The sequence below is a fragment of the Malaclemys terrapin genome, chromosome 1 (assembly GCF_027887155.1).
Source record: "Malaclemys terrapin pileata isolate rMalTer1 chromosome 1, rMalTer1.hap1, whole genome shotgun sequence".
In the NCBI taxonomy this organism is placed as follows: Eukaryota; Metazoa; Chordata; order Testudines; family Emydidae; genus Malaclemys; species Malaclemys terrapin.
In genome coordinates this window covers 206,742,567-206,770,035 of record NC_071505.1, presented here as the reverse complement: position 1 = coordinate 206,770,035, position 27,469 = coordinate 206,742,567, and the positions used below count along the sequence as shown (strand labels likewise).

General features: G+C 39.1%; 1 protein-coding gene across 12 annotated transcripts in view; it reads right to left on the bottom strand.

Moving 5' to 3' along the window:
- DMD (dystrophin) overlaps positions 1–27,469 on the bottom strand; it is a 2,004,766-nt gene that overhangs the window by 51,842 nt on the left and 1,925,455 nt on the right. For all 12 annotated transcript variants that reach the window (XM_054005916.1, XM_054005912.1, XM_054005914.1 and 9 more), the window contains 4 exons: positions 20,243–20,317; positions 13,455–13,656; positions 8,522–8,607; positions 5,775–5,932 (listed from right to left, as the gene is read on the bottom strand). In XM_054005916.1, coding sequence (XP_053861891.1) covers positions 5,775–5,932; positions 8,522–8,607; positions 13,455–13,656; positions 20,243–20,317 — 521 coding nt within the window. The remainder of the gene's footprint in view (positions 1–5,774; positions 5,933–8,521; positions 8,608–13,454; positions 13,657–20,242; positions 20,318–27,469) is intronic.

The following is a 27,469-nucleotide window of genomic DNA, read 5'->3' as shown; positions in this document are numbered from 1 at the left end:
TGTTAAAAAAGGGTAAATAAAGATGACAAGAAGAGTCAATGCTCCATAGTTTCCAAGGCAAGTGCTATTTCATGGTCAAACATGAGAAGGCAATCACAATGACATGACATGAGCTAGGCTCTGCCATACGGACCGCTTAAGCCATTCTTAACCCTAGGAGTGTCTAATATGATGACTTTGATCTCTTGCATTATACTAAACCAGTCTAGTCATGGTGTTAGTGACACATCAAATATAAATGAAATAAATTATTCTAACTGATGACATTACTGGTAAGGCTTAAACGTTCCATTCATAATCACTGAAAAAAAACAGATCTTTCTTCTTTTCCCCAGCCTTGCTCTTACCATTTTAACACCCCTCCGTACAGAAGATCACTTTTAGATCTGCTCAGGTTTGCTTCTGAAAGCCAGTCTCATTAAGTTTTTGCTTCCATACAAACAGGCCCACAACTTCCTACTGAAATAATACCAGAGGCAGTGCAGTTTTATGCCATTTATAGTACAGCAGCTTGCAGAGGGATTTGTTAGAACCCTGTACGCCAGCTGCACAAAGAGGATGCACCTATTGATGATACAATGATTTTAATGGTGTTTGTATATTTGTCATATTTCAGTTATTCATACTGGACATTATTATTCCTTTTTTGTATTGCAATTGTGGCCTATGGTCCCAATCAGGATCAGGGCACAGACACATAGGAATACATGGCCCAAACACCAAAGAGATTATAAACCTTTATTCCAGCTTCGGTTTGTCAGAGTACGTACTTCAGGAGTGGGCACACAGTTAAAATAGTTGTAAAAATATCTCAATCTTTCTTTTTCACCGAAACAGTATACATAGATCCATTACAAATGTAGACTGTTGAAAGTCACGGTTATTTTCTTTGTATGTTTATGAATAGAATAGTATATCTGATGTTAGATATAAACTAATTGTATGTCCTCCCCTACTTGTTTCATGTGGATAACATTCTATATAAAAACTCCAGCCATACATCCAATTTCAGTGGGGAAAAAAAATCCTAAAATAATTTTACCGCATAAGTAAACAAACACCCCTCACATTTCCCAAAGGTACTGGGGGAACAGCAGCTACATTTTCGTACAGTGAATTGAACTAACCTGCTGACCTGTGACTCTTCTTTTGCTCCCATTTCTTAGTTTCAACATCATAGTAACCCATGGAAGAAAGGTGTGTGTAAAACCTAAATCATAATGGTATAATTTTTATTTTTATCATTTAGGCCTTGTCTATACTGGCCAAGGAAAGTATGTTAGCAATTTTCCAGCATGATTCACTAGAAAAATACTGCTGTGGTTTCCTTGGCCAGTAAACAAGATGAGCAAGGCCTCAAAGGAGCACTGTCACGGCTGACATGCTCTGTATAGCATCTTTTCAGTTTTACCTTACAGATGAACCCGACATGGGAAACACTAAACTTTCACTCAGCAAAAACTAGAGGCTAAGTACCTTTAAATGCAAGATCATGCAAGCTTACCACACTTGCCGAGGGAACATGACAAACATAATTTTCTTTGCTTGTAACACTGCCTTACCTCCCAAGAGCATTTATCTGTCATGTTTAATAAGGAAGAGAAAGATAGTACCTTCACACCCCCACAATACAATACTGAGAAAATTCACGCAACTTTTCATGGACCTTACAGATAATCTTTATGTATTGTGACTCAAGCATTTTCATCAAGTTTTTTTGACCTCAGTTAAGATTTTTGCCTCTAAAACACCTCAAAATATAATTACATTTTTCTAGTTTGGGGAGGATATTCCCAGTTGTATAAGCAATATATTATTATATTCTACATCACATCCTTGCTCCTCACAGTTACTATTAGCACCTCCTTTCTTTATTCAGAAAGGATGAAAAAAAACCAAGCCTCCAAGCTGGTGGGAAGAAAAATAAAATGAAAGCAGCAGCCTAAAGTAAAAAACTCATTCCTTAGGACAAAGAATGTGCTTGTGGGAATGGCAAGTATTTTATTACCATTTGCACAGGCTGTTATAAACAGCAGTGCTGAGAACACTTGCATGTTGACAGAACAAGACTGCCCTCCCCCACCATTCCCAAGGACTTATACTTCAAACAAAGACCAGTGGAGATTTCCCCGTTATCTCCTGGTACAGTAAACATCACATTTTCATGTTGCTGTGCATGAACAGACAAGGTTGTTGCCAGGGCACCTAACCTAAGGGGGTTGGGAGAGTGAATTTTGAAATACATGTTTGCTGCTGACTTTCTGATGTGTCTGAAAGTTATTACTAGGTTATGATCAGCACAAGTAACTAAAACAAATAAATATATAAATACCAGGAATAAATAAACCCCAAAGTACAATTCTTAGTCCTTAAAAGAGACACATGAAGAAAGACCTAACATCAGACAACGTTTGGACACAACAGTGCATAAAGCACACATCCCCTGATGTATTTTTCTATATTAAATTATTTCCCTTCAAGAAAATCCCAGAAGGAGAAGGCGGAGAGGAGAGAGAAAGGAATGTGCAGCAGTGTCATTCCACCCACAAGCTCTGTGTGCTACCCTCTCCTCCCTCTCTATTTCAGGGACTCCAGGCAATCTTCCACCCCTTTCCTCATGCCAGGAGCTGTGTCCTTCATAACACCCTCCTCCATACAGTTGACACCACCCGAGTTTGGGAGGCCCCCATTCCAAGGTCTCTGAGTTCCCCCCACCTCCTGCCCTCAGGTGCCCCACTTTCAACCGCCTCATCTCTATTCCCCTTACTCCAATTCCCTGCTTCCGTGCCTGCCCATCCATTTCCCCCTTTCTGAGCTCCTGCTTCCCTCAGCACCACAATTCTCCTTCTCCACCCATTCCCTTATAGGTCCCTGCTTTTCTTCTCTTCGCCCCGCCTCCCACACAAACACTCTCCACTTCTCTCCTTCCGGGTCCCTGAGAGACCCTGCTTTCCCCTCCCCATTGGCAAATACACTCCCCTACCCTCCTTCCCCAGTCCTCTCTGGGGGCCTGCTTCCTCTCCCTCACTGCCATCTGGGTCCCTACTTCCCCCACCACCATCGCCCCATCCCTAAGGTCCTTGCTGCTTTGCCCTCACCCCCACTCTTGCCCCTCCCACACACGCTGCCCTCCCTTTCCCTCCTCCCTGGATCCCCAATTCCCACCCTACAAACCCTCTTCATAAAGGCTCTCTTACTTCTATTAGAGTTGAGGTTATAATCTCTCCAGGCACCAAGTTAAGGTTCTACCTCTGATGTGAGAAGGCAGCAGCAGGGGGAACCAAAAAGATTCCTCTGCCTGCAGCAATGGGCAGTCTGGGGGACATGATTTTCCTGTGAATCAGGCTCTTTCAGTGTTTTGATTTGTATCAGATTCAACAGGATTCTGCCCAATGATGGCTAAATAGTCCCAGAAATTTTGGAATTGGTTGTTTGCAGTGTTCCAAAGTTATCATATTATATCCAAACACACACACACACAAATGCAGCTGAGTGTTGCACCTTGCTTTGGTTGGCCAAATAGCTTCCTGAAACGTGTTTCCCTCTATGTCACAAATATATCCATTTTACTGTATGTTCTACTGTATACCCACAGGCCTGGGTCCTTTCTACAAAAACAATTTGTTAAAATTCCTATTCCCCACCTTTTGTTCAAAATAGTTTTGTGAATATTACTGTAGTTTCCATGGGAGAAGGGAAGGGGCAGGCTCCATAGAGACTTGAATGAATGGGGAGCAGATTTACATGTCCCCTTCAGCAACCTGTGGAGCAGCTGTGGCATTATTCTGTGTTGGTGTGACAAAACCTAAAAACGCAACACAGAGCCCCTCTACAAACCCCTGAAGGTTACCACAGGATCTATTCTAGCTACCAAGGTTCATATTCCTTGTCTATCACCATGGCATCTTTTGGATATGGCTCATGATACAGTTTTTGCACAGAGCACAAATGACTGTTTTCAGGAGGGGGCTGGGTTATACCAAGGAGAACAAAAGTTAAAAAAATGAGGGTAAGGGGATATATAAAGTTTCTAGAACTAAACTGATCCACATTCTCAGCTTGTGGAAAAGTGAGTCACCCCTGAAACCTGAAGTGACAATAAAAATAAAATAAAGGATTTTAAAAAATCCTCCCATCACAACAGGAAACCACAGGTCATTTTGTAATTGTATATGTTTTTTAAACACAGTAACTCAAGACTATTTACTGCCATTACTATTCATCGAAAAGCACTTGCTGTAGATTGCTACACAGTTTAACTTGAGCAACATGTAAAAACGCCAGCAGACAGTAAGAAGAGAGATAAGAAAGGGCAGATGAGGTCACCCACTCATTTGTTGTTATGTAGAGGGTGTACTGAGGAACATAGCAGAACATGCATTTCATCTTCTCTGCTATAATCTACTCTAATCTTCTTCTTACTTCCTTTTATCATTCCTGATGCGTTTTAACCTTTTGATGTAGGAAACTGGAAATATTTAGGTATGCATCCTTCTGTTGGCAAGAATAAAGGATAAATATCCCACTTTCCTCCCAAAATTAGAAGTGTGTTTTAAGTTTTATCAGTTGTGAATTTGAGAAAAGAATCTTCACTGCACTGTGCATTCTTCAATATAGAGCACAGCAGCGGTCACAGAATTGCTAAAAGGAGAGCAGCGTTATCCTTTCAAACAGTAAAACAAGCCGAAAGCCTGCTCTCTGAAACAATACTAATGCTGACTCTTCACAGTTCATTCATTTGATCCATTCTTACCTCTCTACTGGAGACCTCTGTTTTTCATTGTTATTTATACACTCTATACATGGGGTAGGGCAGGGAGTGTCAATTATTTTTTGGCAAGCTCCATATTTTTTGGTCGAGGTACAATCAAGGTCCAGATTCCAGAGACAATAAAAAAAATAACAACGATAATAAGTAAATAAAAAGATTTTGGGATCCATTCAAAAGTGCCTGGCGGTCCGGATTTGGGCCATGGTCTGGCTATTGACTACCCCGGGGTAGGGTATGTATGTTTACACTACAAGTGCTACAGTGGCACAGCTGAAGCTATACTGCTATAGTGTTCTAGTGTAGACACTTGCTATATCGATGGAAGGGTATTTTCCATCGCTGTAGTAAATCCTCCCACTTGAGAGGCAGTAGCAGAAGAATTCTTCTGTTGACCCAGCTGCCTCTACAGTCATGGGTTAGGTCAACCTAATTACATCACACAGAGTGAGAAATTTTCACAGCCCTGAACAATGTCCCTAGATTGACCTAAATTTTAGGTATAGATCAGGCCTTAGAATAACTGTTGTTCTTCATGACAGCTGTGATCCATAGCTGATTTCTTATAACAAAAAGGCATGTGTGCTGGCAGTAGAGATGGGTAAAGTAATTCACATAAAATAAAAAACTTCCACGTAACTCAGTTATAACATGGTTAGATCCTATCCACACTACCCCTTTTAGTTATGAGGTAACCAGGACAGGATAACCACAGTGAAATGGATTTCCCCCCTGACATTTCTATATTTGTATTGTAGACATACCCCAAGAAGAAACTACCTTCCAAATGCCTTGCCAAGTAAACAGATTAGCAAACTAACACGAAATTTCTTTAAGCAATCCCTGGAATTCAATCCTTTCTCCCCCATTTCTGCTCCTCGTCCTCCTCAAGGGATTTTACTTATCCTCTTCTCAGTGACAGAAACATAAATAGGGTGGAATTAAATAAAAATCAAAACAATAATAGGAAAAAAAATTAGAAAACAAAAACCACACAAATGCTTACAAACTGGAAGCAGCTCCTAACACTAGGTTCAATGTTACTGCCACCAAATGATGCAACTTCGCCCAGCTGTCGTGGGATCTGGATGGAGTCATGCAGGAGAAGGCCCAGTCGGCGCTGGTCACAGAATCCAGTGGAACTTGCTACCTGCTTGAATAGGTCTAGAGAGACAAAAATGAAGCAAAAAGAGTTTTAGGGATAGAACGTGTCAACCGGGACTATAGAAGTATTACAGAAACGCAATTATTTTCAGAGGCTCAAAAGTGCGGTGCCATTATTGGAGTGACCATATTTCAATGAGCCTCCATTTGGCTATCTTCTCTGTTTATTAACCATTGAATTAAGTAGCCTGATGCTACTGTCTGATTAGATCATGGGCTTGTATCTGTCAAGGAGGACCATTCTAAAATAACAATCTGACAGCATTTATATAATACTCAGAACCAACACAAGCTATAACTCCATAACACAGTTACTTAGACTGCAACCATAACACATGTATACAGGGTCTCTGATTCACAAAATCTTTTAAACATTAATGTACATATAGTCTGAACAGCTTTAAACATACAGCCCAGAGGACCTGATTCTGTTTCACATCATGAGTTGCTTTGAAAAACAAAAAAGTTCCCTAACTTTGATATTTCATAATATAATGAACTCAAGATGATTTTTTAAATGAAAGAGAAACATTACACTGTTACAGAGCCCCACCACCAGTTGGGAATGTTAATATCATATTAAGTTTTAGTTTTTGAAGTAAAAGCCCTGTTCTATTATAGAAACACTATCAAAAAGGAATCCTTACCGGACTGAATCATCATCCTTCCATAAGCACAATTTAATTTGCTGGGAATTAGTTATACTACAAATACTTTGAGGAGATTTTAAAGTTTGTAATAAAATGAAAAATCAAGTTAGGATCAACTGAAATATTTATTTGGTAGTACCCCAGTTGATAATTCATGACCTGAATAAATTCTGCTTATTTTTCAAAGAGTAAAAAATGTCACTAAAGTAATAATATGCTTTCACGGCTGTGGCCGCCTTAATATTTCATTCCACACTGGGGGTGCAATTACACAGGAATGTCAATATCGTTGATAAGTTTCCTAGCACAGCTTTGACAATTTTTTTTTCTTTTTGGTTCTCTTTAATTAGAAGAGTATAAGAATATAATTCTTCTCATATCTGGTATCAGAATACATGATTTCAAGGCAAATCCTGCCTTTACCTCCCTGGCCCTGGAGACTTTCTCTGGCAGCACAACCAATACTGTTCTGCTGAACAAGTGGGTGGCAAACTCCATGTGCAGAACTCAACTCTACAGGAACTTCCAGAGCATATCAGTGAGCAGGAATGAGAATAGTCAAAAGATCAGCTGCTATGATGCTTCTGTCCTCTCCACTCACCACAACAAGGAGAGCCATTAGGACAATAGGAGCTACTGCAGCATCAGGTAGTGGAAATGGAGCAATGGTGGAACAAGTCCACCGCCCCAGGGAGAAGATTCCTTTCTTCTCACCTCCAACTGCACATCCTTTCATTTCCCTCTTATTAAAGCATCTACAGTGCTTAAAGGAAGATTGCACATTACAATCAATCAGATGCATTCTTTTTTGGAGAGACATTATTCAGCACTCACAAGGGAATAAATTAATCTTAATAGATATTTCCCATCTCTAACTTTTATAATCCTAACAGTGTACCCCTTTTCTGGGAAACAGCTAAAAATCAAAGTTTTGACATTTTGTTTTACATGTTTTAATTTGACCCAATTTTACAAAATATTTTAAATGTTGCAGTGAAGGGGGAGGTTGGTTCAATATATTTCCATATTCCTGTGTTTAAAAAATGTAAAAATTTTCAAAATTTTGATTTTCAAAAAGATGCTGAATTAAGAATACATCTTGAGTCAAATCCTAAAGTTCTTGCTCAAGCTCCAACCCTGTAAACTCCTACATATGAGTATTACCATTGAACTCATCAAGGTACCCATGTGCATAAAGTTACTCACATGAGTCAAGTGTCCAGGCCTCACTGTATACTCATTCATTATTCATGTAAAACTCGTATTGGCTTCAAATTGATTTTTTCCAAATAAGGATTTTGGGATTTGGACCATTGAAAACATGCAGAACTTTGATTTTTAAATTACTCTCTCTCTCTCTCTCTCTCTCTCACACACACACACACACAAAATGAAAAAAAAATTGCAAAAAAGCTTTTCATGAATATGAACATCTTTATTGTTCACCCAGGGATAGCAACTGTGGTTGCATATAATTTTTTCAAGTATGATTCCACTGCCACTGTAGACACCAGACTTAAGATACTGTAATTTTATTCAACATGCTATAGCACAAGTTGCTCTAAATATAATTTTTCCTGAAACATTTGCTTTTGTACTTTGTCATCTTGTCATTTAGATCCTGTCTAAATGGGTCAGGGGAAAAAAGTTTTAATACCGTTCTATGACAAATCATATTAAACCCTACTTCTTCCTAATATGTTGTCATTGATTTTTTTCTGGCCAGTGTAGAAAGAACTTTAATCTATTATAGGAAGTGGGGAGAAATCTACACTGGACAAGTCATTTAAAAATACAGTGTAGAGAACTATCCTTCACTGAAGGATTAGAAGACCTAACAGGACTTTTCTGTCCCAAATTTTTGTGTTTCCATGATATATAGGAAAAAATAAAAATAAATTAAAATGAAATAAAATATAAATGAAGACACCTGACTTACATCTGTACTTATCTTCCAAATGTGCTTTACACAGGGAAACTACACCGGTTTTAAAAGATAAGACACGGATCCTTCCTGTTCGACCCCTGTTGATGATGATAAGAAAAACAAACACTGATTGATAATATAATCCACATATTTGAGGTCTTATTTAGGAGAGTAATGCAACTTTTAAAATTAAACACAAGCTTAATCACCAATCTTAGAGCCCTGATAATTGCTGGAGGTTTTTAAAAATAGGTTGGACAAATACATGTCAGGGATGCTCTATGTTTACTTAGTTCTGCCTCAGCACAGGGGGCTAGACTAGATGACTTCTTAAGGTGCATTCTAGCGCTACATTTCTATGATTCTGTACTATTCACAAAACTTAATTCTTGTGTAACTTATACATGACCTGTTGAATACACTGGTTAAACAGTGTTCATCAACAGCTCCAAGATAAGTAACTGGTTGCTGTTCCATAGTTAATGCTATGTTTTGCACTTAAATCAGGGATTCAACCACTCTGACATGAATGGCAATGTATCTCCCCCCAATTACAACACTTACTGAGTCTGAACATTCACATGTACATAACCTTTCATTAGTTTGAGAGTTCATATTAATTTAAAAATGAGCCCTGTAAAAATTTAACACCCTGGGCCAGTCTATTTTTCTAGTCCAAATGATCTTAATAATGAAATAATGCACTCTTCAAATTTCCCATATAGACTGAAAGTCACCACATTTGAAGACATTTGGTTATTTTTCGCTTTTATTATTTATTACTGAAAGTGCTTCAGCAAGGGCTGACAAATAAATGTTCTGATATAGAAAATTCCACAAAGAATTGCCCTCTTTTAAAATGGCTGCCATTTCCTTTTGTGATCAATGGAAGTGAAGCTTTTAATGTGGCTACCACCGTCCACTGTTTACAATGGAAGTGAAGCCAAGATGTCTTCAGGGAAGATGGGGATCCCAGACAGCATAGGGAGCCACACTCTTCCCTAAGGGCAGCCTGACTTCATTCCTACTGGGAACACTGGGAGATGGTGAACATTTTGAAACATGTCTTCGCTTAGTGTCAGCATTAGCCTCAACTCATTAGTGACACCAAAGATGTAACATTCAAAACACTTTCCACTCACTTTAAAGAGCCTGTATGGGCCCCACCCCAGTCCATATGTGGTCTCTAGTCATCCTCCTTTCCCCTATCCACTTGTGCTCTGCAGCCTCTCTATATCTATAACATCCTCCATGACTGTGTGCCACGCAACTTCACTGCTTGAAATCCTACTTCAGAACTCAGTTTTATTTCAATTTACTTTCAATGGGAGACTTTCACACTAAATAATATTCCAGATAATATCCCAATTTTGATATATTTAAACAAAACAACCTTGCTCCCTCAAACAAATGATCAAAATGTGTACAATACAATAAAAGCATATGTCTAACAACTCCTTTAGGCAGAGATCTATCAATAATTTTTGGTCTATAAGTGCCACTTTCACTATTGTCACTGAAAATAAGAACAATATTAATGCATGCAATTATAAAAGGCACCCTACGCTGTGCTGCACAGTATATGAACAGTTCAGCCAATAAATACATTTCATCTGTAATACTGTCAAGATCAGCAGAAGAGCCATTTACACCCATTGGCCCAACTTCTGCTATCATACAAGTGTAATACCTTAGTTAAAAAAAAAAACTCCACTGAAATGAAGAGAGACACTACAGATTTACATTGGTGTGACAGATCAGAATTTGGATCCCTCAACACATCCCATTTTTATTTTAAAAAATATTCTTTTCCTATTCATAAATCAGCATCTGTCATTCACTTATGTCAGTTCAACATTCTGTTCTTATTCTTTTCTTCTTTGCACTTCCTCCCCTTCCTCATATCCTTTCCAAATTCATTATCCTTTGTGCCCTCAGAAACCCATGCAGATGAATACCAGCCTCATGCAAATTATACAGAAGAGGCATGTAGTATGATGATTTTCCTGTAAGGTATATTAAATAGGAACTTTCATGAAGCATGAGTTGGTTCAGTTGGCTACACCCTCCTCTCTGCCTCCCAAAATAAACAGATAATTTAGCATGTAACTGCAAATGAGTATGAATGTCTGATCAATTAAAACAAATTTGAAACATATTGAATAGCTGCAAGGCTGCACGCCAAATTGGACCAGTCATTTGTAGTGTGTTCCAGTTATTGATACCTTTACAAATAACAGTTAGGAAGCATAATAAATGCAAATTATTAGGTGTTTTTTTTTTTTTTTTAAATGCCACAGAGTCTCTAATAGGAGAATGAATTCAAGAAAATCATTGAGGGACTCGTCTATTCACCCTATCAGTACATACATCTGACCCTTGGCTCTTCTTTCTGTGCTCATCCAGGATAACACAAAACATGAGTAAAAGGCCATGCCCTTCCCTCATTCCTGGATCCCTACAATGTTCCCTCCAGATCTGTAGCATCCATTTCCTCAGTATTCCTTCCCTCAATGGCGCAAACTATAATTTACAATGCAGTAGGTTTCAACGAAATAAATAAACATAATGAGACTGAATTTAGCAAGACAGAGTCTTGAGGAGACGCAATCAGGAGGATTTGACAGTAAGGGGGGAGGGGGGAAGAGGTAGATATGCTGGAGGCTAGGGATAGGGTCCAGAGTGACCTAGACAAATTGGAGGATTGGGCCAAAAGAAATCTGATGAGGTTCAACAAAGACAAGTGCAGAGTCCTGCACTTAGGATGGAAGAATCCCATACACTGCTACAGACTGGGTACCAACTGGCTAAGTGGCAGTGCTGCAGAAAAGGACCTGGCAATTACAATGGACGACAAGCTGGATACGAGTAAACAGTGTGCTCTTGTTGACAAGAAGGCTAACGGCATATTGGGCTGCATTAGTAGGAGCGCTAGCAGCAGATCGAGGGAAGTGATTATTCCCCTCTATTCGGCACTGGTGAGGCCACATCTGGAGTACTGAGTCCAGTTTTGGGGCCCCCAACTACAGAAAGGATGTGGACAAATTGGAGAGTGGCCAGTGGACAGCAATGAAAATGATTTGGGGGTTGGGGCACATGATTTATGAGGAGAGGCTGAGGGAACTGGGCTTATTTAGTCTTCAGAAAAGAAGAGTGAGGGGGGATTTGATAGCAGCCTTCAATTAGCTGAAGGGGGGTTCCAAAGAGGATGGAGCTAGGCTGTTCTCTGTGGTGGCAGATGACAGAATAAGTAGCAAAGGTCTCAAGTTGTAGTCGAGGAGGTGTAGGTTGGATATTAGGAAAAACTTTTTCACTAGGAGAGTGGTGAAGCACTGGAATGGGTTACCTAGGGAGATGGCGGAATCTCCATCCTTAGAAGTTTTTAAGGCCCAGCTTGACAAAGCCTGACTGGGATGATTTAGTTGGTGTTGGTCCTGCTTTGAGCAGGGGGTTGGACTAGATAACCTCCTGAGGTCTCTTCCAACCCTAATCTTCTATGATTCTATGATTTTATTGCCCCTGCCTTCGCACCTAACATTTTTTGATTGGGAAGAATTGTAATTTGTATTCGATTTTATTCATATTTGGGTCTAAATACAAACTGGATCAGATATTTGTTTTCTGAAAACTAAAGTAGATTTTAAAAAAAACTTTAACCTAAGTATTAAACCTAGGCCTGTTCTCTATTGCCTGTGAACAAAGCAAAAAATCTAGTGTAATCACAATACATTCTATAACATGGTGGAATGACTATCCATATTAACTCTATGGCTGTTGTGGATTAAGTGATAATAGGAAGTCCTCCATTTATAGAATCACTCTGGTTGGGAGACAACTGCAATTTCTGATCCAGAAATCAATAAGGAGTAATTACATTGATTAAAACTTGATGAAAGAAACATTCTTGGGGCATGGAGGTATTCCCATGCTGTGGATCTTTATTTTAACTTAATCCAAAATGTTGATGAAATTAAAAGCCCATGCTCTCATCTACACAGGTTTATTTTGCCACATGACATATGAGTGTGTGTCTGACTTTAAGGATACCTAATAGATACTTCTAGTCTTAAGTAAGAAGTCAGGGCTTGGACTGCCAAATTTTCTCACAGAATTTGCAGAGCTGTTTATTACTGTAAATCCAGCAATAATCCAAAACTAGGCTGCTTTATTTAATTATTGGGTAATTTAGGAGTTGTCCGAGCTCTAGGAGGCAGCTGATTAAAACAGCAGATCGAATGGATTTTCTGTAAGACTATCAAAGTAAATCTACCCCATCTTCTGTAAACTCATGAGTGTGGACTCAGCATAGCTAAATTCCACTTTGAAGTGGTCTTTGTTTGCTAAAACTGAATTTTAGGAGCAACATTACTAACCTACGAAAATTCACTCAGATCTGTTGACTATTAAAAGTCACAAGCATATTGCACCACAGGTGCCCCCCCTTCCAGCATCTATCAAAGATTACATACTAAAAGCTATAGAAAATGTGTCAACGTGAATAGGCTTAACTGTTGGAAGCATAGACAAGCATGAGCACGCATATAATGAAGATTATGCTGTTGCTTTTTGATAATTCTCTTACTTGGTAAAGATGAAGGTGTATTAACAAGGAAATTCAAAAGTGCCTTGCAGAGTCATAACTTAATGATGGGATGGAGTTCTGAAAAATGACCCTAACATACACGGACCATTTTAAAGTAGAATTTTCTATTTTCCAGCTCTATCACTTCTTAGCTTAATAAAACAATTTAGGACTCCAAGCCTAATTCAGGCTTGTATTGATTCAGCTAACTGCAACCAGTAAGCCATTATTTTTATTAAACTTGTACTATGACCACCGGCTTTCCAGCTCCGAGCCACTCATTTTGTAACCAGGAAGACAGCTCATTATCCCCAACTGTCATTAAAGCCTTTAGTACAGTATACTCAGACTACTCAGACTTACGTGTCATAGACATTCAACAGCCAGTTGAGGCACATGTCCACACAAAGAGGGACGTTGACCAGGTTATTGTGCTCTTGTTCCAGTCGATCATAAATGGTGGTCAAGCAGTTAATGATCTGAAGGATATCCATCGACTGGTCATTCTGTTTGAGGTTGTGCTGGTCCAAGGCATCACATGCAGCAGACAGACTCAGTAGATCCACTGTTTAAAATAAAATAATAATAAACTACAACAATAAAATACTCAGTCATTTCAAGTATTAACCCCCACCCGACAATAATATATTTTGATTACAATTTTCTTAAGCTTTCATCCCTTCCCCACCCCTTTGTCTGAAAATAATCTTTTATGCCCCAATCCTGCAGACTCTTAGACATTCATTAGGCCAGTGGTTCTCAACATATTTACCATTGTGGACTGCCTATGCACTTCTCTATGTAGCCCCACACACACACACTATCTGTATGGCCCTGCGGATGTCCCATGGGCCGCAGCTGTGTGCTGATTGGTCCGAGAACCACTGCATTAAGGCTTTGCAGGATGAGGCCTTAGACTGTAAATTGTATAAGTCAGAGAATAGTTTCATATTCTCTGTAAAAGATCTACCATACTATTAGATGCTATATAAATAAAATATCTTATTCAAAGCATATAAAACATGAAATCATGTAATTTAATTTTTATATTCCTGTTGACAGTATTTGATTAAAAACATAGTGAACATTATGTCATTTTAGAACATGCCAACTTTAATGAGGTTTTCATCTATTTCCATCTCAGCATTACTTTTGGCAAATAAAATACCAATTACTAAAGATGATGGGAGAAATTTCAGGTGGGCCATATTTTAATTGGAATATGCGGTTCTATCAAACTGACTTTTTGTGTCAATTTTTCTTTGTATTCTATATAACAATGTAATACAAAATAAGTCAAAACCAAAATGAAACGATTTTGTCAAAATGAAGTGTTTCAATCAATCTGAAACAATTTTTTCCCCAGAATTTTTCTTTTTGGAGAGCTTTGAAAATTTTGTGTTTTGTTCTGATACAAAATGAAATGAAAATTCAAAAATCCTTCAATAAATGGAACTTCTGTTCTTTACACAGTTCTACTTATTACCCGTAATCTCTAACTGCACCTCCCACTAAGATAAAAAGCAGTTCAGTATCAATTGACTGAGGGAAGTATTTTACCTCTAAGCTTTGAAGGATAACAATTTTGAGTGTTTATGAGACATGATTTTTAAAATGAAATGGGATCATACAAGAAAGCAAGATAGTGAGGGCTAGCTATATTTGCACTCACTGCCATAATGTCTGAGCACCTCACAAATATTAATGAATTTATCTTCACACTACCTCCATGAAATGTGAAAGTATTGTTTTGCCTACTTCACAGATAAGGAAGCAAACCAGACAGACTGAAGGCCAAATTCTGTCACTCTTACTCACATTGAGTTGATTTCAATGGGATAATCACAGAGTATGGTATAATACAGTGTGATTAAGGGTGGAAGAATCTGGCCCTAAGTGAAGGTCATATAGGAATTAGTTGACAGAACTGGGAACTGAACCAAGATCTCCCAAGTTCCAGGTAAGTGCCCTAACCACAAGACCATGCTTCCTCTCTTTGAAAAAGATTTTTAATGAGCTTTGACAAGCAACAATACTTCACAATTTAACAGATTTTAACAGCGAAGCAATAGCTTATTGTCACATTGGCCAAATTCACTTCTGGTGCAACTTAAAATTCCATCAAGGATGAATCTGGCTCTTTGTGTCCTAACAGGACACTACTTTAGCCTTCCAAACTCAGCCACTGAATAATTTGCAAGGGGTTATACAATATGGATGGGATTTTCAGCAGTACCTATGGAATTTCAGAATACAAATCTCATTGAAAAAATCAAAGGAACTTGTGCTCCTAAATCCCTTAAGGACGTCTGAAAATCTTAGCCTACACGCCTAATATACCCAAATCCTAAAGCAAATAAAGTGTGTATGTAATGGTATATACATGTCTCTACTGTTATACTAAAAGATTTAGCTTACAGAGTGAATACATTTCAATTTTTGAAATTAGTATTTTTTTTTAATATAAAGCATCTTTATTTTGGAGATTGTATTTTATTTATTGACATTTAAAAAATGTAACTCTCCTAAGATGCGTGTCTTGTTCAACAACAGCCTATTTATCAGCCCCATCTCTAAGGGTCATAGAAAGATGCTTTTCTCTAATAACCATTTATTAGCCAAATTGGAAATGCAGCACTGCGTTCACAAAACCTTTAACTTTAGCTTTAGGCTGAATGCACAGTTCCTCTGTGACAACGAATCAATGGTAATTAAATGAACCCCTCAAGCATCTGGGTGGCAGCTTAATTATACATGTGACTACAGATAAACATGGGTCATTCTATTTTGTGAAAGCTTTTAACACTAATAAGTGCCAGCATCTTAAAATCCTTTAACTGTGCTCTTTATTTATCAAACCTTCGGTCTTGTCTTGAAGTCAATGATATATGGGTGTCTAATAACACATCGGGGTGTATGACACCAGACTCTGCTGTAGGACAACTGCTACTCCTCCTGGACTTCCCCCCACAAAGGCATCAGGAGCTTAGTGGGAAAAGTACTGGGGGTCCATTTTCCCTCAGAAATTTAATACTCAGACTCCTCCCAAAATATTGACTCACATGCATGATCATATCCTGAGACGTAACCCCCATAACGTGGCTTAATGCAGTCAACTAAATAGATACAAGAGGTGTAAATCAATGTACATGTGTCCACCTGGGGGTTTGCACTGGTTTTAACTCAATCAATTAAAACCCAATGGGTTGCACACTGTGTAGTTTCTGTAGGCTGAGCTCATTGCATACACTCCGGTTTTCCAGTTTTCACAAAAAATCAATAGGGTCCTGCTCACTGATGCCTAGAATATTCCCTGAAGCTTTGGAATTTTTTGGATGCAGTGTTCAAAAGCCATTGTGTTACATCTTAACAGACAAATAGAGAATTTCCATCAAGTTGAGTGTAAGGCTCAGCCAGTTATTTTAGATAAGCTGGCACAGTTTGTGCATTGACCAGCCTCTAGGATATTTGTATCCCAGCCATGGTAAACAACACTTTGGATTTTAAAGAGAGCGACAGAAGTGGGAGTATGTGCTTAAGGCCAACTCACATTCTCCATCAAAGACATGGGCAAGGGGGACCCATCCTGTAAAATGGCACTCATAATCTGAAGCATGGGAAAATCTAAGGACAATGCATGAGAGGCAAGTTTTAGGGAGAAAGTTGACAACTATCTAGTAAGAAAAAGATACTCAGTAGTAATCACATACTGAAATTGAGGAAAACTAAATATGGCCGGTAATTAAAGTCATACAGGGATCTCACAGAATGCAAGGTCATCCCATGAGTAAATCTGATGTTCTCTGTTGATATGTAAGGTTTCAGAGTAGCAGCTGTGTTAGTCTGTATCCGCAAAAAGAACAGGAGTACTTGTGGCACCTTAGAGACTAACAAATTTATTAGAGCATAAGCTTTCGTGGACTACAGCCCATCCGATATGCATCCGAAGAAGTGGGCTGTAGTCCACAGAAGCTTATGCTCCAATAAATTTGTTAGTCTCTAAGGTGCCACAAGTACTCCTGTTCTTTTTGTTGATATGTAAGTGATCCTTTAATTTAGTTAGTATATAGAGAGCAAAATAAGATAATTGGTAGAGAAACTGCTGCATATTTTTCTTTTGTTGAATCTCCAGGAGAAAGTTTGTAGAGCAAAGTGAATTTTATTGACATCAGAATGTTCAGATGTGGATTGCACTTAAAAAGGATATATTTTAAAGCAATTCTTTACACAAGAAAATTAACATGCTTTGATGTGATTATCAAAGGGGGATGTACATTTAAAAGCAATGGTGAAATGGTTATATCTAGCGTGTACATAATATGCTGTAATGCTGGGAGGCTGGTGCCACATCTGAGACTATTTCAGGGTAATACCATGTGCAAACATTTCTCAGCACATGAATTTATTTGTGCAGCATCACCATTTTTTCTGCATTTCTCTTTTTAGCCTTAATAAAAAGCTATACTAAACTCATTCTTACACTTAGTTTCCCAAAATCCTGTAAAGGCACAAAACATAAACAGTCTAAGTATAGTTGATTATTTAAAAGCATTTTTATTTTGACATTTGGAAACAGGACATATCTCCAACTCTCAAGGCCTTCTATGAGGTAAATATAACCTGACTGGGAAATAAAAACAAACCTCAAAAGACAAAGATGTCTTGTATTTTACAGATTTGGTGGATTTGCAGAAAATGAAAACAATCCAAGACTTCTCTCCTTCCCCGCCAAGTTTCAAAGATGAAGTAAAAAGGAAGGAGATGAAAGCAATTACTTCAATTGGAAATTTGAACTCTCTTGTTTATGACTTGATGCCTTGAGATTCAAAATAGTGTTCAATTGCTATTAATGCCAAATTAAAAGAAACAGTAAGAAACTCAATAATAACTTTGCTGCATAATTAAATTTGGTTCACAAATGCTGGTGAAATTGTAAAATAAGAATATTTAATTATGGTGTCTTTGTTCTTTGCAGGAATATTGCTTCTCAAATACTGAGTACAAACATAGTTATCCAGACTCCTCAAACAACTCTCTATGGATAGAAAGCGTGAAGAATGTGCTTAGGTATTTAATGTAGGTGCCACTGCATGTTTGTTAAGACATCTGGATCTCAGAAAATCTTCACTTGCCCTCAAGTAAACACTTATATAAAGACAAACTGTACTATAAACTTGACAGTATGAGAAAGAAGGAATTGTGTGCCAGTATAAACATAATCGTATAGCAGGGTAGTTCTTAAATGTTTATAGAAGAAACAGCTGTCCTGCAATAGCTAGTCTAACAAATTGAGAATTTCTAAAAAATGTGGAAGCAGCAGCACAATATGAGATTAATCCAGTATCTAGTTTTCTTTATTATTTTGAATGGACAGAAGATAAACACAAGAAAAAGCTTTTATAAACACGGAAGTGAAATGTTATGCCATTGACATCAATGAAGCCAGGTTCTCACCCAGATAGTTAACATTTCTAAAGTCTAAGAACCTATTTCTAATCACACTTAACAGAGCTTCACAGGTGTGGAATTAGGTAAACAAGATCCAAATCTGGCCCAAAGTATTTTAGGTTCCATATGTTCAGGCACAAAAGTGTCTGTTACACTTATATATTCAAGCTGTCTGGTGAGAATGAGAACCATGCAATTCATAAACAGTTTCTTGAAGTGAATTTCCCATGGGAAATCAACACTTTATTCTGACCCTGTACCATTCTATTTATTCTACAGATCTTTCTAGACTCCCCTTTGTATTGGAAAAGCCCAATAATGTTTAGTTCTTATCCCACTCTTGAAACTCTCTATAAAATTTAGTACTGACGCAAAACATAAACCTTAAAAAGTCTATACTATACAAAGATTAAATAAGTTTGTATAGTTCCAAGTAAGAAGCACAGCAGATTCATGGCTGGACACAACTTATTGGAACATATTTGTAGTTGGTGTTTACATCTTCAGAAGTAGTCTGGCAACTACAAATAGTATATTTTTATTTATTAAAAAAAAACGAAAAAGATGGGAATGGTATATTGCTATCTTGCACATTTTTAGGGGATGAAATGTGGGAGAGGAATTATATTAAGAATGGATATTTATATTTCTAAGAATTTCGTAACTAATTCTTTATCACTATATTCATATTGGCAAAACATTCCAAATTATAGGAGTTTAGAAACATTGTGTGGGCTTCTAAGGATTTGGCAATTCTTCTCCCATCTTTCATTATGCTGCCAGAATTTTCAGTTACTGTTGCAAGTGTTCATTAATGCAGGACTTTTAAGGATTAACTCTGTGCATTAGTGAAACCCCTCACTTTAACTCACCCCTCCCTCAGCCTCATAGTGAATATGCTTAATGATACTGAGGTTTGACACAGTTCCAAAGAGCATGTGAACACAGATCCCAGGCTGAAACAGAAGAGACAGTAGAAACATGTCTGCAACTATCCCAGAAATTAAACTCTGTCTACAACTAAAAGTGAATGAATAAAGTTAAAATATTACACATGGCATTTAAAACTGTATACTGTGTGTTTGATTGGTCTAATAAGGAAACTATGACTACATTATTTAATCCATAATAAAGTAGGTAACTAGCCAATGTGAATACACAGACAAGTATGACACAGGGTATGTGTACACTGCAACCAGAGGTGTGATTGCCGCCCCTGTAGGCATACCCACATTAGCTTAAATTTAGCTAGTGTGGCTAAAACTAGCAATGAAGATGTGGTGGTGCAGGTTTCAGTGTGGGTTGTACAAACCCACCCAGGACCCTGGGTTCATACTCATGTTTAAGATTAATGCCAGTATAGAATGATCTAGACATTAACGGAGCTGTAAAGCAGTGGTGAGACGTTCTCAGGCACTATGGTAATGAGGGTGGCAAAAATACCTAAATAGGCTAAGATAGGACACATTTAGAAATTGTTAACTTAGGGTCAAATTTATACTTTTGTCTTAACTTTGTTTGAGGTAGGTTTGAGTGGTACAAAACACTGGAACATAGTGACGATGATATTGGTCCAAAGTGTTTGTGCAGTGGACAGACTTTTGTTCATGAGATATTTTCTTTTTCTAAAAGTTGCCAAACAGGTTTGCCCTTTTGGCAGAAGAGACTAGAAGGAAGTCTATAAAGCACAGGCATATACTTACAGCAGAGGGCTTTCTGCAGTCTTCGAAGTTTCATGGCAGTTCTGTAAGCCGAGAATCTGACATTGTTCAGGTCAGCTACAAGGGGAAAGTTAAAGAAAGAATCACTGTTTCACCAGAAAAGCATATGGATTCAAAGACCAGCTAACAAATCAGGTTATAAATCTAAATCAAGAAAATACCCTCTGGTTTATGTGTGAAAAATTACAGGTATGGGGGAAGAGGGGGAGAAATCTGTTAAAATTAGTTTTCTAATGCAATAATCAATACGATCAATATTTATCAATAGTCATTTAGAAAACAAGCAAAACAGTCATTTAACAGAGTATTGTCTTGCTCTGGGTGCAATGATATTTTGAATTCCATGGCACCTAAATCATCATAATCATCAAAAATTGCATTTCATGTTATTGTAAAGATACCATATCTTCTCAGGTTGTGACCAATTTAAGAGAGTTAAGAATCTCGAATGCCTCCGTCTCTGCTTAATATATGCCCTGTTAGGGCAGCTGGAAGAGAGATTTCTGCACAGATAAAACTGATAGGCTACTGCTAGGCTCTGCACAGGGGGACCTAACTAACAGGATACAATCCAGTTTTGTAATGTACTGAAGTTAGTCAGTTTCACTTAATGCTGTATTTAAGAAAGTTTAGGCCATGCTCCAAGATCCAAAAGATTTTTCGCAAGTCTACTCCTCCTTTGATTTATCCAAAGAGGTAGATTTTCAGGTGCTCTTTTGAAGTTGTAATGAGCTGACTGGCTCCTACTATTCAGAGGCAGACAGGAATGAGAGTGGCCAAGAAACATATTATGTAACAAGGCTGTAACAATGCTGTTATTCCAGCTCTATCATTTAAAGATATAGCATCATGGTTAACAAAACCAAAATATTTGTAATTTCCTACTAAACCTGAACAAAGTTGAAAAACTATTTCTAAAATCAGGACAGCACAGATAAAATCTCTGCTTCTCAGCTGGGCTACAGACCAAATCAGTTACATGGGGGAGGGGGTGTAACAATACTATATTTTTACAATCATTAGATAAATCTCTCAGCAACTTGTGATATTGGCAAGGGCTATACAAGGATGATTCAACAGTAGGGTGACCAGATGTCCCGATTTTATAGGGACAGTCCTGATTTTTGGGTCTTTTTCTTATATAGGCTCCTATTATCCCCCCACCCGCTGTCCCGATTTTTCACATTTGCTGTCTGGTCATCCTATTCAACAGTGACATAAAGCTATCTTTGGGGTGAAGCACAGCAGCTATTTAACAGCACAAGGAAGTTTGGAACAAGAAGTGAATAATACCATGTAAAACTAAAACCAAAAGGGGCCATATTAGGCAAATAGAATACAATCACCAAATTGGAAGAAACCTGTGTTAATATCCTTACTCTTAGGAAAGTTGCAATGGAATTATTAATGATCAGATAGTCGTCTTCCGATTCACTTATTATATACCTACCACCAGTGGCAGTGTAACAGACCATTGTTAAATGGAAACAGAAATATAGACTGAAGGATAGAAACCCTTTCTATCTAATCCTGGCTCTGATCCAATTTGCTGTGTGGTCTTGGGCAAATCATTTAATTTCTCAAATCCAAAATTTTAATTACAGAAGCTTGAGATCTGGATGCAAATATGTGCACACTATGTGACTGTGATGGCAAGCAAAGGTATTCAACAAGTTAACTGCAGCTGCAATCCTGGTAAATCCATCAGCTAACCAGATATAACTGCATTTGCTCCAATCCCTCAGATAGAGACAAGCACCTACAAGATCTCTATCAAGCATTCTTAAAACTACAATACCCACCTGCTGAAGTGAAAAAACAGATTGACAGAGCCAGACGAGTACCCAGAAGTCACCTCCTACAAGACAGGCCCAACAAAGAAAATAACAGAACACCACTAGCTGTCACCTTCAGCCCCCAACTAAAACCTCTCCAGCGCATCATCAGAGATCTACAACCTATCCTGAAAGATGATCCTTTACTCTCACAGATCTTGGGAGACAGACCTGTCCTCGCTTACTGACAACCCCCCAACCTAAAGCAAATACTCACCAGCAACCACACATCACTGAACAAAAACACTGACCCAGGAACCTATCCTTGTAACAAAGCCCGATGCCAACTCTGTCCACATATCTATTCTAGTGACATCATCATAGGACCTAATCACATCAGCCATACCATCAGGGGCTCGTTCACCTGCACATCTACCAATGTAATATATACCATCATGTGCCAGCAATGCCCCTCTGTCATTGGCCAAACCGGACAGTCTCTACGCAAAAGAATTAATGGACACAAATCTGACATCAGGAATCATAATACTCAAAAACCAGTGGGAGAACACTTTAACCTGTCTGGTCATTCAATGACAGACCTGCGGGTGGCTATCTTACAACAGAAAAACTTCAAAAACAGACTCCGACGAGAGACTACTGAGCTGGAATTGATATGCAAACTAGATACAATCAACTCAGGATTGAATAAGGCCTGGGAATGGCTGAGCCATTACAAACATTGAATCTATCTCCCCTTGTAAGTATTCTCACACTTCTTATCAAACTGTCTGTACTGGGCTATCTTGATTATCACTTCAAAAGTTTTTTTCTCTTACTTAATTGGCCTCTCAGAGTTGGTAAGACAACTCCCACCTGTTCATGCTCTCTGTATGTGTGTATATATATCTCCTCAATATATGTTCCACTCTATATGCATCCGAAGAAGTGGGCTGTAGCCCACGAAAGCTTATGCTCTAATAAATTTGTTAGTCTCTAAGGTGCCATAAGTACTCTTGTTCTTTTTGCGGATACAGACTAACACGGCTGCTACTCTGAAACCTGCTAAGTGTGCTACAGCACTCACATTTTTTGTGCAGGCAAAAGGGGCCTATGCTTTTTCAAGATGATGCCCTCAGTCTCAATTTCCCCACAGAGACATCATGAGGCCTAATAAGTTAATGTTGGTAAAGTTCTTTAAAGGTGTAAACTGATACATATGTGCAAAGAGTTACTCCCAAAGTGGAATCTCAGGTCTATATATCCATCCATCTAATCCACTTTAGAATGGTAGAGATGTTTGAGTACCAAAGGGGATATCCCAAATACATAATATATTTTCATTAAGCTATTTTGTGAGAGTATTCTGAAGTTTGCTTATTTGATAGATGGTATCTAACTTCTACTTAGGTATGTAAAATGCTCTACCCAAAGCATCTTGCCTTGTAGAGGAAGTTGGCAGCTTTCATCATTGTGTATTTGCTGATTTCCTTCTCGCTACACAATTCCATGCACCTTTCTAATGGCACCTCTCTAATGTGTTATTCCTGCCAACTCTAACTCACTATAATACTGACAGGTCCATAGCCCTTAATGTAGTTTGGAATAAACTGTGTATTTAAACAAAGTAACTTAATCTGTCTTGAAGGCAAATTAATAACATACTCCTTTGCTACGGTACTGAGACTTCAATTTCACTTTGTACACTTGTTGGAAATCTGCACTTCTATTGTGAAAAAAACACCTTGTAATTTTAGGACAAGAAGGGGCAAATGTTCTTTGTTAGAAGTGAGATGGGGAAGAGTGAGTAGTGTGACTCAAACAAGGCTTTGGCTAGCATTTGACCAGAGGACTAAGCAGTCATTAAATGCCAGTTGCACAGGATGATGAAGTTTCTCTGCTCATGATTTACATTTTATATACACATTGCGGTCCTACTGCTGAGGAGTCTATGAAGTCATTTATGTTTTCCATCCATTTTTCTGCAAACACAATACACGCTGTATTTCCATTCACCAAAAGAAATGCTGCTTGCTGAGCATCTGAACCTACAAAGCATAAAATACAGAAATGGAATACAAGTGGTGCTGGTTCAGGGAGAAGCTGTAAACTCTGGAAGGAAGTTAGCTGAACTGGAAAGAACAGTAGTCATTTTGTATCAATATATCAATGTATGGTGCTGTGAAACCTTGTTACCCTATTGCTCTGATCTTAACATACCACCTGTATTGCCTCTATTCTATTAGTGGAGGGTTATTTAGAAATTAACGAATAACTGATTTTTCAATTCGCTGGCAGTTCCAAAAACCAAGGGGAAATGGATTTGAGTCGAACCAAACATTTCAAAATATTTAGGTGAACTGAAAAAGTTGACAAAAAATTGTTTTTAGTCATTCCCCTCCTCCCCCCCCCCCCGGAACTTTTTAAAAATAAAAGCAAAGGAAATATAGGGCTAGAGAGACAAAGCAGCAGCAAGAGGACTCCGATATTGCAGGAGAGTGCCCCATGCGCAGGGTTATGAAATATTCTAGTATAGGTGTCTCAGTCTCTCCTGCTGAAGCTGTTCCACTGTGTTTAAATAATTAAATAATTATTGGAGCAGCAACATGAACTTGGGTAAACATGCCTGTCCTACGAGTGTGCTAACCACCAGGGTAGAGAGGCACTCTCATTCTGTGCTAATGACTATTCAAGTGTTTTACACACTGCAGCGTAGCTCAACAAGAGAGACTGTTAGAAACCCATGCTAGAATAGCCCATAGCCCAGCGGCTAAAACACTCTCCTCTAGCATAGTATCAGAGGGGTAGCCGTGTTAGTCTGAATCTGTAAAAAGCAACAGAGGGTCCTGTGGCACCTTTAAGACTAACCGAGGTATTGGAACATAAGCTTTCGTGGGTGAATGCCCTTGCGTCTGATGAAGTGGGCATTCACCCACGAAAGCTTATGCTCCAATACCTCGGTTAGTCTTAAAGGTGCCACAGGACCCTCTGTTGCTTTCCTCTAGCATAGGAGACCCTTCTCAAATCCCTGCTCCACAACAGGAAGAGAGGAGAATTGAACTGTGGTCTCCCACAGTCCATGTGAGCACCCTAACCACCAAGTTAAAGGTTATAAGGGAGCCACTGCCACCACCAGCCTCCTGTTCAATGTCTTGCCTTGTTAATATTCAGTGGGCTATAATATGGAGCTGGAGGATGCTTGATGGTAACAGCCAGGTACTTAGTTTTATCTGAATTCATAACCAGACCAGCGTATACTGCTTCTTGCCCAACCAGACTGGCCATCAGCTGCAGGGATTCACCGAAGCCAACAAGACCAAGCCATCTGCATATTCAAGATCTGAAAGCAGAATGGCATTCAGCTCAATGCTCAGACAACAGCTGCTATTCAAACAACAAAAGATTAGGTGGCTTCACAGGGTAGTTTATTGGCACTTTACAACTGGAGGACTAGAGTTCAAATTCCAAGTTAGATCATAGGGGGAAAACGTGTTCCTTTGAGACGATGTGTTTGCTGCTTCTTGCACAACAAAGGTAGCTAGACCTGTCAGTTAGCAGAAACCTGCATCTGCTTGGCAGCTTTCTCCAGACATGTCTGGCCCTATTCAGAGGCTATTGTGTACCTTACAGCTCCTCTTTCTTTATCATAGTCTTTATCTCTGGGATTTCCAGCAGTGATTTTCTTTTATCTTCTATCCTTTCTCTACCTTTTTTCTCTTCTCTTTTGGAGAAATTCCTGTAGCTGTTTTTCCTCGCTTGGGGCTCTGCTGCAACTGGAGAATCACTGCACAGAGGAACAGCCAGAGCGTCCCTCCTCCCCCCAGTCACCTTCCTCCATGGGATCAAAATGCCCTTGCCGCTAGAAGCTGATCCAGTTTAACAAAGCTCCAAGCTTGAAAAGAAGAAAGTTAGGGGAGCAGTCTTGCCTCCTTAAATAGCTTCAGCACTGGCAGCAGTGGAAGTAACTGACAGCAGGCATAGTAAGGCAACAAAACATATTCCTCAGCTGGTGGTTAACTCAAGCATCAGTGAGTGCACTGTGTGTGTGGAGAGGGGAACTGGAGCAGCAATCTACCAAGAAACGACTAAGAGTAGATGTGATAGAAATATATAAAATTGTGACTGGCAGGGCTGGCTCTAGGCACCAGCAAACCAAGCATGTGCTTGGGGTGGCACAATTTCAGGGGGCAGCATTCCGGACACTTTTTTTTTTTTTTTTTTTTTTTTGCTTTGGCAGTTGTGCTCCCGGAGGTTTGGGGCGGCAAAAAACCTAGAGCCAGCCCTGGTGACTGGTGTGGAGAATATGAATAAGACAGAACTAGGGGGTCACCCAATGAAATTAATAGGCAGCAGGTCTGAAACAAACAAAAGGAAGAACTTCTTCACACAACAAACAGTCAACCTGTGGAACTTGTTGCCAGGGGATGTTGAGAAGGCCATAAGTGGCTTCAAAAAAGAATTAGATAAGTTCATGGAGGATAGGCCCATCAATAGCCTTAAGTCAAGATGGTCAAGGATGCAAGCCTGTGCTCTGGGTGTCCCTAGCCTCGGTTTGCCAGAAGCTGGGAATGGGTGACAGGGGATAGATCACTAGCTGATTGCCTGTTCTGTTTATTCCCTCTGAAGCATCTGGTACCGGCTACTGCCAGAAGACAGGATAGCAGGCTAGATGAACCATTGATCTGACCCAGTACGGCTGTTCTTATGTTCAAGGGGGTAAGATCATCACTAATGCAAATAAATACACTTCTAAGGGCATGTCAGAGCAGAGTCTTCTCAGGGCTAGTCTACACTGGCAACACTAAAGCACTGTCGCGGCAGCGCTTTAATGTACCTTGTGTGGTCACAGCACAGCGCTCTAAAAAAACCCACCTCCACAAAGGGCGCGGCTCCCAGCGCTGGGGCACTGTTTACACTAGCGCTTTACAGCGCTTAAACTTGCTGTGTTCAGGGGGGTGTTTTTTCACCGTGTGAGAAAGTTGCAGCGCTGTAAATTGCCAGTGTAGACAAGCCCTTACTCTAAGGGCAAGTCTTCCTACTCAGAAAAGAGGGCCGAACACTCATCTAGCTGTAGTGTGGATCATCCATAGCTCTTGTCCTCTTCCCAGATATTCTCCTTATGAATTTGGTCATAAAGGAGAAAAGCCTTTTCACCCAAAGAGTCCACTAAAGGTCACCCGCTGAACGTCTTTTACCTGAAAACAGATAGGAAAACTAAGGAGGTAAGTAAAAAAAAATGAACACTATAAATTATCTGAATCATGGGTGCCTGGAGGCTGAACAAGGCCAAACCCAAAAGAAATGGACTCTGACTACTCCAATGATAGATCATCAGATTCCTTATCTCTCAAGAGGGTAACTTTCAGACTCCAGGCAATCCTAAAAGTGAGAAACAGTTACTTGAGAACATCTTTTCCCCCAAGTATACCGCAAC